Genomic DNA, 18103 nt, shown 5'->3' with positions numbered 1-18103 from the left:
ACTGAATACATCACAAGACAAGATATTTAATGTTCAAACTGATAAACTTTATTGTTTTTGTGCAAATATTTTCTCATTTTGAAATGGATGCCTGCAACACGTTTCAAAAAGTTGGGACGGGGCAACAAAAGACTGGGAAAGTTCATGAATGCTCAAAAAACACCTAATTGGAAACAGGTGAGTGTCATGATTGGGTATAAAAGGAGCATCCCCAAAAGGCTCAGCCGTTCACAAGCAAAGATGGGGGAGGATCACCACTTTGTGAACAACTGAGTGAAAAACAGTTTAAGAACAATGTTCTCAATGTTCAATTGCAAGGAATTTAGGGTTTCTATATCTACAGTCCATAATATAATCAGAAGATTCAGAGAATCTGGAGAACTTTCTACATGTAAGCGGCAAGGCCGAAAACCAACACTGAATGCCCATGACCTTCGATCCCTCTGGTGGCACTGCATTAAAAACCAATATCACTGTGTAAAGGATCTTACCGCGTGGGCTCAGGAACACTTCAGAAAACCAATGTCAGTTAACACAGTTCGTCACTACATCTACAAGTGCCAGTTAAAACTCTACCATGCAAAGTGAAAACCATACATCAACAACATCCAGAAACGCCGCCGCCTTCTCTGGGCCTGAGCTCATTTGAAATGGACAGACACAAAGTGGAAAAGTGTGCTGTGGTCTGATGAGTCCACATTTCAAATTGTTTTCGGAAATGATGGATGTTGTGTCCTCCGGACAAAAGAGGAAAAAGCCCATTCAGATTGTATTCAATTAAATATAGGTTGAAGAGGATTTGCAAATAACTGTATTCTGTTTTTATTTACATTTTACACAATGTCCCAACTTCATTGGAATTGGGGTTGTAGTAGCAGTAACACATAATCTTATACAGCTTAAGTTAAACTTTTTTAAACTTTGCAACATATTGATGGGTAACAAATTAAAGGAAAAACTTGAAAAAATTAATGTGGAAAAGTGAATAATGTAGATGTTTCCATAGAGGTGCACCATATATGTTACAAGTAAGCAGCTATCATGCATTCATGCTCCGTGGGAAATATAAAAATGCTGAGCAAGGCCATTTCATTTTGAACTGTGTTTGGCAGTCCTCTTCACCACCATCATCAAAACACCAAATGAGGGAATATCTTTTGGAAGAAGAGTGTTCCAGCCTGCTGGTGGAGTTCCAAAGATGTGTAGGATGAATGCCAAGGCATATTCAAGCTGTTCTGGTGACATGTAGTGGCCCAACACCCCACTAAGACCTTTAATTTGTCTGAAATTTTCGTTTCCATTTCATTCTATAGCATTCTTTCTTTATAATATTGCAAAGCTCTGACAGGACTGAAATTCAGAATGCTAACTGCACTCCTCTGTCAGTAGTTGTTCTGGAGGTATTGTTGAAATGTAGGTATATACATGGTTTAAGGAATGTGTTTAGGTCATTTGTGCTCCCACTACTATCTTCTTCACAATCTAAAAATAGTGACACACTGACGTCATGCTCATGCAATCTGTTATACTATATAGATGCTACATTCCATCAATGAGATTTACCATTTGCCTTTCTCTCAATTAAGAGAAATTATTTTGTTACAATTTATATCAAGATGGTGCAAATCTGTATTCAATGTGGACCTTGTCATGGAAAATTATACATCATATTTCAAAAGGATTTGCCAACAAGAAATACACAAACATTAGCAAACAAATTGTACATACACATTAATGAAAACACCAGAAGTACTTTCTTGACACACACAAAAAAGAAAAGTTCTGAATAGTTTACTATACACATTAAAGCAATCACTGTTAAAAAAAAAAAAAGTCCCAGACTTGGGAATGGTCCTTTGGGTGAGAGCGACCTTGACCTTGTGTTTATTGTGGTGCCTGAGTCAACCTGCTCTGCTGTGGGTGGTGATGCGTGGTACAGTGGGGCTTGAATTAGGGGGGGGAGCTTGTGTCCTGTGTTGGCACTGCTCACGTGTTGGGTGGTTCCTGGCCAGGCGTTGCACTGTGGGTGTGTGCCAGTCTGATTAACGGCTGCTGTTGTGAGCCTTGATGGGACCTGGTGTCTTATAGTTGGTGAAAATGTTTCCCACTGGGCAATCTACATGGGGGCAGGGCTGGGTTGTTCTTGGTGCCCCCAGCGCTCCTGTGGGGTGGGTCTCAGTGCCAGGGCTGGTGGGGAGAAAGGCTCATGCTGAGGGTCATGGGGGGCACTCTGTGGGTCATTCTGAGGTTCACACCTTTTTTTTCTGGCCACCTGTAATCTGGGAGTCTGAGGAGGACCTGGTTGGTCTACTGGCTGCTCGCTGTTTGATCCCAGGTGGCTGCAGGGGTTTTGGGCTCTATTCCTACACATACCAGGAGGTTTAAGGACATCGAAGGACCAACCAGGGACCCTGAAGCATATATCTGCAGTCTCTGTTTGTGGCACTCTAGCCACTTATACTGCCTACTTATACATCTTGCTGGGCAGTGGCTCTCAGTGTGAGCGTGGGCCCTTGGCAAGTGTCATTTAGTGGACCTGATTCCATCCCAGGTCCTTTGGGGGCACAGGGTAGACTAGGGTTATTTTGATGTGGGTATGGGATGTTGTGCCATTCGCTGTCTGGGTAGTGTGGGTTTCCTCTCATATGGTTTTATTGGCATACTTTAATACTGTGTTGAAAATTTTCTTCAGTATATAATACAAGGGGAGACTAAGATGTTTTGGACCTTACACAGAAAATGGAGGGCATGGTTCTCCATCATCTGTATTCTGACAAGATTTCTCTACATTGCACCCAGTGAGTCAACACTTCACACATTCTTGAGAAATGTTGGTTTCTCAGAATGCAAAAGACGGAAAACCACACTCTAATTTTTCTGGATCAGTCTCAAAACTTCTCTGCCCCTCGTAGGTCATGAAAACAGTTTATTGTTGGTTATCATTCAGTTTGGGTTGGGGAAAACTGCCACCAATCTCCCACCATCACAACATTAGTATTAGGTCCAATCTTCCAACCAAGATTAGTGGCAGGATTTGCACTCCAGTCACTATAAAATTATTCACCCAGTTTGAACCACATGATAATGGAGACTGGTGTGGTGCAAAGGTGAATAAATGTTACAGTATCTGACATATATTTCAATTTCAATTTATTTTATTATATAGCGCCAAATCACAACAGAGTCGGCCCAAGGCACTTCACACAAGTAAAGTCTAACCTTATTAACCCTCAGAGCAGCAGTGGTAAGGAGAAACTCCCTCTGAGGAAGAAACCTCAAGCAGATCAGACTCAAAGGGGTGACCCTCTGCTTGGGCCATGCTACAGACACAAATACAAACAATTCACAAAACGAATATACAGGAAATGTTGTTGGTGCACAGGACAGGAGGGTCTCTAGCACAAATACACACCCATCTCTGGATGGGAGCTGCACCTTAAACAGAGAGAAAAAAAACAGAATTAGGCATCAGAAAGGATGAGAAATACAGTATAATTTGTCAGCATTAACAACAAGAAAAACAGGAAATACTAAGGTGATTGCTGGCCACTAGCCCTAAGCTTCACTAAAAGACCCAGAATTTAGGTAAAGCTGAGGCCATGGCCTGCTCTGTTTCCTAATAAAATGAAGAGTGAAACGCGTAGAACTATACTATGCCAGTAGGCTAGCCATACAAAGGGAAAATAAGTGCATCTGAAGTCTGGACTTGAAGTCTCCATAGAACCTGACTGTTTTATTGATGCAGGGAGATCATTCCACAGAATAGAGGCACGATAAGAGAAATCTCTATGACCCGCAGACTTCTTATTCACCCTAGGGACTCAAAGTAGTCCTGCACCCTGAGAAAGCAAAGCCCAGGCCGGTATGTAAGGTTTAATTAGGTCAGCTAGGTAGGGAGGTGCCAGTCCGTGAACAATTTTATAGACTAGTAGCAGAACCTTAAAATCTGATCTCACTGGGCCAAGAAGCCAGTGAAGGGGATGCCAAAATGGGTGTAATGTGGTCAAACTTTCTGCTTCGTGTCAAAAGTCTGGTTGCAAGCATTTATCATGAAAGACCTATAAAAAACAACATCTTGCTGTATCAAAAAAAATTATACCTTCATGTGTTTTACCTTGGTGACAGGGTGAAGTTAATAAGAGTGACTTTGCTGGAGACCTCTGGAGAGTAGTGTGGGTTGGGCAGCTTGGTAGTGATGTACATTCTGAAGCTTTCATTGTACTCGGTAGCTGAATCTCCCAGCTTCAGCCATGTGCTGCCTTGGTGCTTATATGTCTAAGTGCCAAAAAAAGCTAAAATGTTGGTCTGGCAGATCAATGCATTGACAAAACTAGAGTGCTCAAACAATGGCTGTTGTTTTACACAGAATCATCAAATTACCTGTTTCAGTAATACAGGTCTAGAGCAGGATCTATTTCCTCTCCTATGTTCTCTAAGAGGCAGGGTGTACCAAGGCGAAATGGCATTTCCCAGAATGGTGAGGAGGCTTCGGTCACTGAGCTTCATAATTTCCAAACCACTCTCACGCTCCTGAGTAACAATAAAGGGTTAATTAATTACTTGTACCAGTGGAACTCAATTATAAACAGAATCAACTGAAAACTGTAAAACAAGGTCCCTTCTTTTCTTTTCTTTTTTTGAAGAAAGATTTAACAGATAACTGTGTTGTTACAGAAGTTTTTCTGTAACCTCAAGAACATACAGTGTACAGCAACTTGTTTCTAAAAACAGCCATCTACACTGAATCCACTATAGTATGAATTAAAAATACTGGGAAAACATATTTATCAGAAATGTTAAATTATTTAAATAATTCAACAATTTAAAAATAAATAATTATTTATTCAAAGCAATAAATTAAATATTTTTATGTAATCTCTGCAGTTATGGAAAAATATGTGTAAATTTGTGTCCTCACCATGTTTTTAATCCAAGTGTTGGCTTGACCCTGAGGATCAATGAACAGAGGCCAACGCAGAGAGAACTGGGTAATCACACCATTTTCCTCTGAAAGGTTATCCTTTGGCAAACCACATATCTGCACACATTAAGTCACAATTTAATGTGGTGACATTTAAAAAAGTCTAGCCTTATGAAAAACTCCAAAATGGTAATATGTTCCCATTTGGAGGTGTAGAATTTGGCAGGTCCCCTGTTGTGCCACTATCTCCATGCCGAGTGCAGTTTGTGTATAAATAAATAAAATGATACCATGACAAACACCACTATTTCTGCAGTAGGAATTCAACCCTGAAGAACAGCTGATGACAGGTTACTTCTGACCTGCCATGAATGTATTTTAACCGGGTCTCCTAGGGTCGTGATCAGGTTTGGTTCATCTGTGTGTGGAACACTCAGCTCCTTAAAACACTGCAGCCACTCCTCTGCCATGGCTGCCCGGTATTCTCCCTAAGTACAAAAAGATGGCACACTATTGCTGCTCTCCTAATAAACATTCACATTCAAACAGAGTTGAACCAACTTACAATGAAAGGCCCTAGATATGTAATGTACGCAGCAGATAGGAGCACATCGCCTGCCACGTTCTTAACCAAGTAATCCAGATGCTGCGCTGTCTCCTTCCAACGCACCTTCTCATCTGCCAGTAAACCCATAAGCTGGAGAAAACCAAAGCATTTTAGTAAAGCACAAATCATTCATGAAACATAGCAATGGCTCAACTGGGGTTTGTGATATGAGTGTGATCTGAAACAAAATGTGAAGTAAAATATAAATGCACTTCAATATGTTTTTATATGTTATTACATTTTGTTTGAGAGACTGGAAAGTTTTTTGGCATCAGTTGTCAGGTACTTTTGTGGTTGAGGTGGTATTTATCAGGCCGTCCACAGCGTATTCAATACAATGGCATGGTATCTGAGTTTTCGGCACAATTTCTCGGATAGTCACACGACTGAAAAGCCACCGAAAGCCGTCTGAATCTTCCGAATGGTGGAAGAGGTGGGCATCATTTTTCGGAGTCCAGCATGTCCTGTGAGACTTCAACACAGAGGTGCTTTTGCTCCGCCGTCAGCAGCTTTGCCACGAATTTCACCGCCACTCATTTCATGGCCAAATCTTCTGTCACAGTGGAATGTGCCGATAAAGTGCTGATGTCCACCGCTTCTGCAATTTCTCGGACAGTCACACGATGGTCCCGCATCACCACAGCGTTCACTTTGGAAATGATATGGTCATTTCAGCATGTTGATGGCTGACCAGAGCGTGGCTCGCTCTCCACCATTGTGCAGATGTCTTTAAACCAGTTGTACCGCTCCTTAATCTGTGTGATGCCGATAGGATCGTCACCGAAAGCTGAATCTGAATCTTCCGAATGGTTTCCATCTGGCTGTCGCCCAGTTTCTGGCAAAATTTGATGCAGTAGCGCTGCTCCAGTCATTCCACCATTTTCCTTGCAATGAAATTCCGACGAGAGCACCACACACACGTCCTCACACAAAGGCTGCTTGTCAGCAAATGATGCAATCGACAGGCATGAAAAAATTCACGCATGCGCACGAAGCTTCAAGGTTGGCTCATGCAAGCACACGTGATTCAAATCCATCAGGTTTTTTCAAAAAATAAAAAGGTCGGATACTTTTCTAACAGACCTCGTAAGAGATTTATTGTCATTGTCATTACACGAGTGCAACAACAACGAAATTACGTTTACACTCCAGTTACCTCAGACAAGATACAGCAATTAATCCAGAATTATTACTTGTTTACTGTAATAATGGCACACATCAAAATGAAAGACAACACATATACATTTGACATTGTTTATGTGCACTAAACTTGAAGCAGGGCTTCAAGCTTCAGCCCCCAAGCTGGGCTGCATCATCCGAATTACCTTAATTCGGATGATGCAGCAGAAAAAACAGCGAAGCCTTCGAGGTGGCAGGGAGGAAGCCAGGGTGAGGGGAGTGGAGAGACACGGGGAGGGGGGTAATGGGGATGGAGGGAGGGAGACATGTGTCGTGTGCAGATGAGTTAAGTTTCTGTCAGTTTCTGTCCATGTGTGTGTAAAGTCTGTCATTGCCAGGCAACAGCAGGCTGGGGTGGGGTGGGGGATGGGGAGTAGACAGATGAGAAGGGGGAGCCGAGTTCCTTCGCCAAGGCCATAGATCCTTCTGGGGAAGAGCAGGTATTTGGCCTTCAGGAGCCGATAAGCTGCCATGTTGATGTTAGGCGTAGAGATACAGAATCCATTTTCCCTGCACCTCTGACTGAAAATTTATGAAGCAGCACATTCCTTTGCAATGCAGTGTAGTGCTCCAGATGGTATCCATTTTGTGTTTGAGGTTCAAGAGTTCACGCAGTCTGAGACTGCACAGCATTGCCCAACTCATTAATCATGATGGACTGATAAGGGGATGAGATTCTGGAAGCAGCCGGCTTGCTAATATTCCTGTGGTTCAGGGCAGCGCACAACCATCAGCGCAAAACATCACACCATAAGCGAATAAAAATAATCCTCACGTCTTCCACAGAGAGTGGAGCCAAGGCATGTCACACCCCGTCCTTCTCTCATGCGTTGAGAGCATAGCCCGCTGGGTAGGTTCCATCAGGGCACCGCAGGGTCCCCCAACCCTGATTCCTTGTCAAAAAAATGGTGTCAATAGCATTGAGAGACAGCTGATCAATTCCATGGTTAATCCAAATCTTAATTTTGAAGAATTCCACGGTCTGGTTAAGCTGGGACTTTGAAGGTCGGAGCAGAGATAGAGAACAGAAAAAGGAGGAGAGGAGAGGGGAGGAATGCGACCATCCATTGCCGGAGTCCCAAGTTGAAACATGGGGAGAACATGCAAACTCCACACAGAAAGGCTACAGGTGGGACTTGATCCGATAACCTACTTGCTGTGAGGCTACAGTGCCTAACCACTAAGCCACTGTGCTGCCCCCATAGTTTATTTATTTTTTAGTAATTTAATATTTTATGTTTATATTGTCTGTATATGTTTTTGATGGTAGTTGTTTAATCATTGTTTACTGTCATGTAATGTTCTTTAAAACTGTGGATTGCTTTATGTCAAATTGATATTGTCAGCACTCTGAAATGTATTTATCCTGAAAGTGCTAGATAAATAAAGCTATTTGTTATTATGACACTAAGTAGGTTATACTTGCTACAGGACTTATCTCCATTTTTCTCACCTTGTCTGCTCTGACTAGGCGGTGGTCTCACACAGTTGAAACTTATTGTCCAGCTCCTCTTTCTTGGCGAGGATTCCTGGTACGTCGCTTGCAAAGTGGCAATACCCTCCTCCGCTGCTGCTATTTTGCCTTTGCATCATCTAGGATGCGCTTGGGTTTGCCGCTAAGTCTTCCTGACGCTAACAGAGCTTGCTGTACAAAAAGATGGACATTGTAATTCTATATGTACATGGTTACGTTATAAAAGTTTCCTTTGGTTAAAGAGAGAACTGCTGATATGTGTATTTTAAATTAACCTTTTTTTGGCTCCACAGTCTTCGCCACACCATGATATTTATGCATGGCTCTCACCCACTGGCAAATAGAGGTGCAGGCTTTGGAAACCTTGGCAATGGACTCTGGCATGAATTCTTCATTATCTATGTAGGGCTGGATGGATTTGATGATGTGATCTGGGATGTTATCCTGCAGGAAACAATTATTAGCAGAAAAGATGGTATTAAGACAGCTACAGTATTTTAGCTGCACAACTCAATTAAATTTTCAATCTTCAGACCTTTAAGTGGAAAGCAAAACTCAGAGTACAACACTATACAAATAAGAGCAATCAGATTTCTGATGTCCACCAATCCGGATCTGGATCACCTCCAAAATTCAGTGGAGTCTTCCATGCCCTAATAGCTATCGGTGGTGCAAATTTGGTGAGAATCTGTGAAGTAGTTTTGACGTAATCCAGCATCTGGTTTCGGATCTGGATCACCTTCAAAATTCAGTGGAGTCTTCCGTGCCCTAATAGCTATCGGTGGTGCAAATTTGGTGAGAATCCGTGACGTATTTTTGACGTAATCCTTCAAAGTCTATATAAAGCGAAATCTTGACCCAGAATCCGGATCTGGATCCAGATCACCTCCAAAATTTAATGGAGTCTTCCATGCCTAATATGTATCTGTGTTGCAAGGTTCATCAAAATCCCTACAGTAGTTTTGACGTAATCCTGCTAACAGCAACCATTCAAAGCCTATATAAAGTGAAATTTGATCCAGAATCTGGATCACCTCCAAATGTAATGGGTTCTTCCATGGCCTAATATCTATCTGTGGTGAAATTTCATCAAAATCCGTACAGTAGTTTTGATGTAATCCTGCTAACAGACAGACAGACAGACAAATAAATAAACGCTGATCATTTTATTACATCCTTGGTGGATGTGTAATAATGACGCAACAAATCATTCCTTACCTTGTCATAGTTGAAAAGACTCTCAAGAAACTTGCCAGGGTCCTGGAGCAAACCCTTTCCAGGCTCCCAGTAATCATCTATCTTTGTGCCAGGCTTCTCTCCAGGTATCTTTTTGGGTTTAATGCCCTTCATGAGGCACACTGCCTCAATTACCAGCTTCACCCCACGAGGAGGTCGCTGCAAGGCTCGCACCTATAGAAAACATATGGCTCAATTTTAACAAAAAAATATGCAAATCAACAAGAGCACCCATGAAACTTACTTTATGCTTGCCATTGTAGCAGAGGTCCAAGTAGGAGTATACCACCTATGACATGTAACTACAAGAGCAGTCAGAAAGCCCACCTATACCCACAGGGTAATAACGACCAACATCATGTCCTAAACAAATTGACAGAGGCTGGCAAATTATGTACTGCTGTGAGAATTATGGCTTTTTCACAACAAAGTGCGCACCATGTAACAACCCCAGGAAAATGTATGGCCAAGGCCTCAGAGTGCATACCTCTGCCAAGGCACAAAAGCCCTGTCTTGCAATGTTAAAGTCGTGGACTTGCTCCTTTGTCACATCCGACTTACAAAACTAATTTCAGTTCAAGCTCAATACCTATTCCCAGGTGCTGTAAGGTTCCTTTCAGAAGTAACTGAGTAACCCTGCTAAGCAACAAACTAGCAAACATATAGACATCGACAAATATTATATACCTCTGTAGATTCAAAACAAAACAAAGACTACTGTTATGATATGTACACTACATATCATAGTTTACATAATATGCATTAACCCGTGACCTCAGTGACATCAGTTTTGTTGAGTTTCTTGAGACTTTTAAGTGCTTCCTCCAGAGCTGGCAGAGCCTTGTCCAAGTCCTTCTGGGCATCTGCTGCAATTCCTTCGGCAAAACTGGCTTTCTCTGATGCCTTGGCTTCTTCCTCCTGCACTGACTTGCGGGTCTCTTCTGCAGCTACTTTGTCTTTCTGGCAGCACACAGTATAAAGCTCACTCAGTATATGAGATTATAACGTAAATTCATTTTCCACAATTTGCTGTCTCTCTCTATATATTAGAAATACAATGGTTACACCAAAGTAACAGCAATAATATATGGAAAAAAAAACTCAAACATACATAAAACACACATCTTTGACTGCAGAAAAGGTGTATGCTAATTCTTTAGTAATTTCATATCTATTTGTCTTTCCGTACTTTGATCATCTCCATGGTGAAGTATATCCTAATTCAACAAAGAATTTTACTTCTGTTTGTGCTTCCTTATACCCCGACACACACAGTCACATTTCCAGAATGTCCACAAAACACCAGCAGGGCCGAGCCAGAACCTGCACAGTTTATTAGGAACTCAGTAGATACAGCAAACAGCTCAGTGTTTTCTGCAGGGACATAGAGGATGTGTTCAAACTTTGGACATGTTCAAATATGTGCAGTGAGGACATGGGAAAATCAGGACATAGTATTAAATTACGACGTATTAACGACTGCATTGACTTCTGTGGGCTGCTTCAAATTAAATATGCCATTCAATCACTGTCCATGGTACTGAATGCTGCTCCCCCCCCGCCCCCGACACCCTAAAAGTAAACGTTCTCCCACAGCTCTTTCAACAAATCCAGCTTGCTTCAAAGCATGCATGCTTGGATGCCCACCTGTGTGCACAGTGGAGCCAGTGGTGGTTCTACACTGAATTAATCCCCGGGTGAGACACTCTCCGAGTGCCCTCTCGCCATTTTTTGTTTTTTTTGCACAAACACACATTTTTTATTATTTTATTGTTTTTTATTTAATTTTTTTTTATTATTTTACACACACACACATATATATATATATATTACAAGTGCCCCTGAATTTTCAATTGAAATTGACATCAAAAGACCGTAGGTTACAATAAGTCTATTACAAAATATCCTTCTTCTTTGTCTTTCGGCTGTTCCTGTTAGGGGTCGCCACAGCAGATCAACCATTTTCATCTCACCCTGTCCTCTGTATCTTCCTCTGTCACACCAACCACCTGCATGTCCTCCCTCAGCACATCCATAAACCTCCTCTTTGGCTTCCCTCTTCGCTTTCTGCCTGGTGGCTCCATCCTCAGCATCCTTCTCCCTATATACCCTGGGTCCCTCCTCCGCACATGTCCAAACCATCTTAATCTCACCTCTCTGACTTTGTCTCCAAACCGTCCCACCTGAGCTGTCCCTCTGATATGTTCATTCCTAATCTTGTCCATTCTCATCACTACCAAAGAGAATCTCAACATCTTCAGCTCTGCCACCTCCAGCTCTACCTCCTGTCTTTTTGTTAGTGCCACTGTCTCTAAACCGTACAACATAGCTGGTCTCACTACTGTCTTGTAAACTTTCCCCTTCACGCTTGCTGATATTCTTCAGTCACAAATCACTCCTGCCACCTTTCTCCACCCACTCCACCCTGCCTGCACTCTCTTCTTCACCTCTCGACCATACTCTCCATTATTTTGAACAGCTGACCCCAAATATTTAAACTCATCTACTTTCACCACTTCTACTCCTTGTAACTACTCCTATTCCACTGGGCTCCCTCCCATTCACACACATGTACTCAATCTTGCTTCTACTGACTTTCATTCCCCTTCTCTCCAAAACATATCTCCACCTCTCCAGACTAGACTCAACTTGCTCTCTACTCTCACAACAGATTACAATGTCATCTGCAAACATCATAGTCCATGGGGACTCCTGTCTGATCTCATCCGTCAACTGTCCATCACCACTGCAAACAAGAAAGGACTCAGAGCTGATCCTTGGTCTAATCCCACCTCCACCTTGAATGAGTCTGTCATTCTGACTGCGCATTTCACCGCTGTCACACTATTCTTGTACATGTCCTGTACTACCCTAACATACTTCTCTGCCACTCCAGACTTCCTCATACATTACCACAGCTCTTCTCTTGGCACCCTGTCATAAGCTTTTTCTAAGTCCACAAACACACAATGTAACTCTTTCTGGCCTTCTCTGTACTTCAACAATATTCTCAGAGCAAACATTGCATTTGTAGTGCTCTTTCTTGGCATGAAACCATATTGCTGCTCACAGATCTTCACCTGTTTTCTAAGCCTAGCTTCTACTACTCTTTCCCATAACATCATTCTGTGACCAATCAACTTTATGCCTCTGTAGTTACTACAGCTCTGCACATCACCCTTGTTCTTGAAAATTGGAACCAGCACACTTTGTCTCCACTCCTCAGGCATCCTCTTTCTTTCCAAGATTTTATTAAACAATCTGGTTAGAAACTCTACTGCCATCTCTCCTAGACATTTCCATGCTTCCACTGGAATGTCATCTGGACCAACTGCCTTTCCACTCTTCATCCTCTTCATAGCAGCCCTCACTTCTTCCTTACTAATCTCTTGTACTTCCTGATTTACTCTCACCACATCATCCAGCCTTTTCTCTCACTCATTTTCTTCAGTCATCAGCTCTTCAAAATATTTCCTCCACCTTCTCAGCACACACTCCTCACTTGTCAGCACATTACCATGTGCATCTTTTAGCACCCTAACTTGCTGCACATCCTTTCCAGCTCTGTCCCTTTGTCTGGCCAATCGGTACAAGTCCTTTTCTCCTTCCTTACTATTCAACTTCTTGTACAGCTCACAAAATGCCTTTTCCTTCACTTTTGCCACTTCTCTTTTTGCCTTACGCCGCATCTCCTTGTACTCCTGTCTACTTTCTTCATCTCTTTGACTATCCCAAAACGTTTTCGCCAATGTCTTTCTCCTTATGCTTTCCTGGACCTCTTCATTCCACCACCAAGTCTCCTTGTCTTCCTTCCACTGTCCAGATGTCATACCCAGTACTGTCCTAGCTGTCTCCCTCACCACATCTGCAGTACTTTTCTAGTTGTCCAAAATTGCTTCCCATCCAACCAGTGCTTCTCTCTCCTGCTCGCTAAATTTCCTCCTTCAGCTTCCACCGTCTGATCCTTTGTTGAGCTCTCACTCTCTTCTTCTTCTTTACCTCTAAATTCATCCTACAAACAACCATCCTATGCTGTCTAACGACACTCTCTCCTGCCACCGTCTTACAATCTCTGATTTCTTTTAGCTTGCATCTCCTATAAAGAATGTAGTCCACCTGTGTGCATCTTCCTCCACTCTTATATGTTACCCTGTGCTCCTCCCTTTTCTTAAAGTAGGTATTCACGACAGCCATTTCCATCCTTTTTGTAAAATCAACTACCATCTGTCCTTCCCTATTCCTATCCTTGATACCATATCTACCCATTACTTCCTCATCACCTCTGTTCCCTTCACCAACATGCCCATTGAAGTCCGCTCCTATCACCACTCTTTCATGCTTGGGCACACTCTCCACCACCTCATCTAACACACTCCGGAAATCTTATTTCTCCTTCATCTCACAACCTACCTGTGGGGCATATGCACTGATGATATTCATCATCACCCCTTCAATTTCCAACTTCACATTCATCATTCTGTCAGACACTCACTTAACCTCCAACACACTTTTAACATACTCTTCCTTTAAAATGACCCCCAACACCATTTCTCTTGCTGTCCTCACCATGTTACAACAACATGTACCCACCGCCGATGCTACTGCTCTTACTTCCCTTCCACTTGGTCTCTTGCACACACAATATGTCTACCTTTCTCCTCTCCATCATATCAGCCAGCTCTGTTCCTTTACCAGTAATACTCCCAACATTCAAAGTCCCCACTCTCATTTCCACTCTTCTAGTTTTCTTCTTCTCCCGCTGTTTGTGGAAACGTTCTCCTCCTCCTCTTTGTTGTCTTTGCCCAGCAGTAGCCCAATTTCCACCGGCACCCTGTTGGGCAACAGCACCAGTGGTGGACATTGTTAACCTAGGCCTTGACCGATCTGGTATGGAAATTTGATTCTTAGTCTGCATAGTTGGGTTGGTTTGTTTTACGCCAGATGCCCTTCCTGACGCAACCCTCATTTATCCGGGCTTGGGACCGGCACTCAGAATGTACTGGCTGCACAACCCATGTGGCTGAGTTTTTTACAAAATATCTATCCATGAATTGCAAATCTGAACAAACAGGCCCTTACATGCTAAATGTCTGTCATTAGATGCTTTTTAAATCTGTCTTTCAGGGAGGAACAATTAGCTCTTTTATTAAGGTGCATATTTGTCTCAACATTTAGCTTAATATTTAGGTTGATGTTTGTAAATATTAGGCTAAATGTGTAAATATTTAGCAATAATTAATTTGCAATCATTTTAGGTTTGACAGAAATTTGATAATGTACTGTTTGCCTTTTTTCTCCCTAATTTTTTGGTCTTCATTTGTGGGTCAAAAGAAAATCTAAACTGAAATGTTTGATGATACCGTGGAATATCATATTCTACTTGTTAGACTGGAAAATCATTTTGGGATTACTGGGAGTGTCATTGCATGCTTGACGTCATACTTGACCAGTCGTTCTCACTGTGTTTTGTACAGTAAGACTACCTCTAACCTTAGTGACATGAAATTTGGGGTTCCATAGGGGTCCGTCTTAGGCCCCCTGCTTTTCTCCCTTTATATAGCACCACTTGGGCACATATTGCGGGGTTTTGGGATTACCTTTCACTGCTATGCTGATGATACTCAGTTATACATGCCAATAACTGCTGGTAATCTCATTCACATATAATCCTTAGACGATTGCCTTGCATCAGTGAGAAGCTGGATGTCTAGAAACTTCCTACTTTTAAATTCTGATAAGACTGAAATGATGGTTCTTGGTCCAGTGAGACATCGGCATCAATTTGGCCAGTTAATGCTGAGACTAGGCTCCTGTGTCATACATTACACTGACAAAGTGAGGAATCTTGGGGTAATTTTTGATCCTACATTGTCCTTTGACCTCCACATTAGAAATATTATGAGGACTGCTTTCTTCCACCTGCGAAATATAGCGAAGATTTGTCCCATCCCGTCTATGGCTGATGCTGAGACCCTGATCCAAGTGTTTATCTTTTCAAGATTGGACTACTGCAATGTTCTATTTTCTGGTTTACCGGAGTCCAGCATTAGGGCTCTCCAATTGATTCAAAATGCTGCAGCCAGACTTTTGACACAAAGCTGAAAGTTCAACCACATTACACCCATTTTGGCATCCCTTCACTGGCTTCCTGTCCCAGTGAGATCAGATATTAAGGTTCTGCTACTAGTCTATAAAACTGTTCACAGACTGGCACCTCCCTACCTAGCTGACCTAATAAAACCTTATGTACCGGCCCAGGCTTTGCATTCTCGGGGTGCAGGACTACTTTGTGTTCCTAGGGTGAATTAGAAGTCTGTGGGTCATAGAGCTTTCTCTTATCATGCCCTGTTCTGTGGAATGATCTCCCTGCGCATATAACAGATTCTGTTGAGACTTTCAAGTCCAGACTTAGACGCATGTTATTTCCCTTCGTATTGGTTAGCATACTGTCATAGTATAGTTCGACGCTTTTTACTCTTTAATCCAGTTTATTAGGAAACGGAGCATGCCGCAGCCTTCAACTTACCTAAAATTCCTTGGTCTTTTAGTGAAGCTTAGGGCTAGTGGCCTGCGATCACCTAGTATTTCCTGTTTTTCTGTTGTTTAATGCTGGCAAGTTATACTGTATTTCTTGTCTTTCTGATGCCTAATTCTGTTTTTTTTTTCTCTCTGTTTAAGGTGCAGCTCCATCCAGAGATGGGTGTGGTATTTGTGCTGGAGACCCTCCCGTCCTGTGCACCAACAGCATTTCCTATATATTTGTTTTGTGAATTGTTCTGTAATTTATGCTCAACAAAAATATAAACGCAACACTTTTGGTTTTGTTCCCATTTTGTATGAGATGAACTCAAAGATCTAAAACTTTTTCCACATACACAATATCACCATTTCCCTCAAATATTGTTCACAACCAGTCTAATAATCTGTGATAGTGAGCACTTCTCCTTTGCTGATATAATCCCATCCCACCTCACAGGTGTGCCTACCAAGATGCTGATTAGACACCATGATTAGTGCACAGGTGTGCTTAGACTGTCCACAATAAAAGGCCACACTGAAGGTGCAGTTTTGTTTACTGGGGGGGATACCAGTCAGTATGTGGTGTGACCACACATTTGCCTCATGCAGTGCAACACATCTCCTTTGCATAGAGTTGATCAGGTTGTCAATTGTGGGCCTGTGGAATGTTGGTCCACTCCTCTTCAATGGCTGTGCGAAGTTGCTGGATATTGGCAGGAACCTGGTACCACGCTGTCGTATACGCCGGTCCAGAGCATCCCAAACATGCTCAATGGGTGACATGTCTGGTGAGTATGCCGGCCATGCAAGAACTGGGACATTTTCAGCTTCCAAGAATTGTGTACAGATCCTTGCAACATGGGGCCATGCATTATCCTGCTGCAACATGAGGTGATGTTCTTGGATGTATAGCACAACAATGGGCCTCAGGATCTCGTCACGGTATCTCTGTGCATTCAAAATGCCAATAAAATGCACCTGTGTTCTTCGTCATAACAGATACCTGCCCATACCATAACCCCACCGCCACCATGGGTCACTCGATCCACAACATTGACATCAGAAAACCGCTCACCCACACGACGCCACACACGCTGTCTGCCATCTGCCCTGGACAGTGTGAACCGGGATTCATCCATGAAGAGAACACCTCTCCAACATGCCAATGCCAGCGAATGTGAGCATTTGCCCACTCAAGTCGGTTACGACGACGAACTGGAGTCAGGTCGAGACCCCGATGAGGACGACGAGCATGCAGATGAGCTTCCCTGAGACGGTTCCTGACAGTTTGTGCAGGAATTCTTTGGTTATGCAAACCGATTGTTTCAGCAGCTGTCTGAGTGGCTGGTCTCAGACGATCTTGGAGGTGAACATGCTGGATGTGGAGGTCCTGGGCTGGTGTGGTTACACGTGGTCTGGCCTTTTATTGTGGACAGTCTAAGGCACACCTGTGCACTAATGGTGTCTAATCAGCATCTTGGTATGGCACACCTGTGAGGTGGGATGGATTATCTCAGCAAAGGAGAGAAATGGTGATATTGTGTATGTGGAAAAAGTTTTAGATCTTTGAGTTCATCTCATACAAAATGGGAGCAAAACCAAAAGTGTTGCATTTATATTTTTGTTGAGTGTATGTCCGTAGCATGGCCCAAGCAGAGGGTCACCCCTTTGAGTTTGGTCTTCTTGAGGTTTATTCCTCAGAAGGAGTTTTTCCTTACCAACTGCTGCTCTGGGGGTTAGTAAGGTTAGACTTTACTTGTGTGAAGCGCGCTTGAGGCAACTCTGTTGTGATTTGGCACTACATAAATGAAAATAAATTGAAAATTGAAATTGAAAATTGAAATGTTCCCATGCCAATGAAATCAAATGTGATTCTTTTTCTCCATCAAATCAGTTACCGTATTTTTCGGACTATAAGTCGCACTTTTTTACATGTTTTGGCCAGGGGTGCGACCTATACTCCAGAGCGATTTATAAATGAAAAATATACTGGTAGATTCTCAATTAATTTACTGTAATAAAACAATTTTACGTGACAGAGTCGCACTATGTTTTAAAATGGCCACCGGAAACGGAAATGCAATGCATCATGGGCACTGTAGTATGGCGGCCGCCATATTGGTCACGCTGCTCGCGATAACCAATCAGAGAACAGAACATTGAATGC

At 42.5% G+C, this 18103-nt stretch overlaps 1 protein-coding gene across 1 annotated transcript in view; it reads right to left on the bottom strand.

Annotated features, from left to right (window-relative positions):
* The window catches only part of dnah1 (dynein, axonemal, heavy chain 1), a 194400-nt gene that overhangs the window by 53249 nt on the left and 123048 nt on the right, over window positions 1-18103 (bottom strand). The window contains 13 exon segments of the mRNA XM_034167607.1: window positions 4115-4275; window positions 4381-4400; window positions 4403-4457; window positions 4459-4530; window positions 4919-5038; window positions 5284-5409; window positions 5487-5618; window positions 8161-8181; window positions 8184-8233; window positions 8236-8352; window positions 8457-8625; window positions 9400-9591; window positions 10192-10377. Coding sequence (XP_034023498.1) covers window positions 4115-4275; window positions 4381-4400; window positions 4403-4457; window positions 4459-4530; window positions 4919-5038; window positions 5284-5409; window positions 5487-5618; window positions 8161-8181; window positions 8184-8233; window positions 8236-8352; window positions 8457-8625; window positions 9400-9591; window positions 10192-10377 — 1421 coding nt within the window.

The sequence above is a fragment of the Thalassophryne amazonica genome, chromosome 3 (assembly GCF_902500255.1).
Source record: "Thalassophryne amazonica chromosome 3, fThaAma1.1, whole genome shotgun sequence".
In the NCBI taxonomy this organism is placed as follows: domain Eukaryota; kingdom Metazoa; phylum Chordata; class Actinopteri; order Batrachoidiformes; family Batrachoididae; genus Thalassophryne; species Thalassophryne amazonica.
This window is presented reverse-complemented; position numbering and strand designations above follow the sequence as displayed.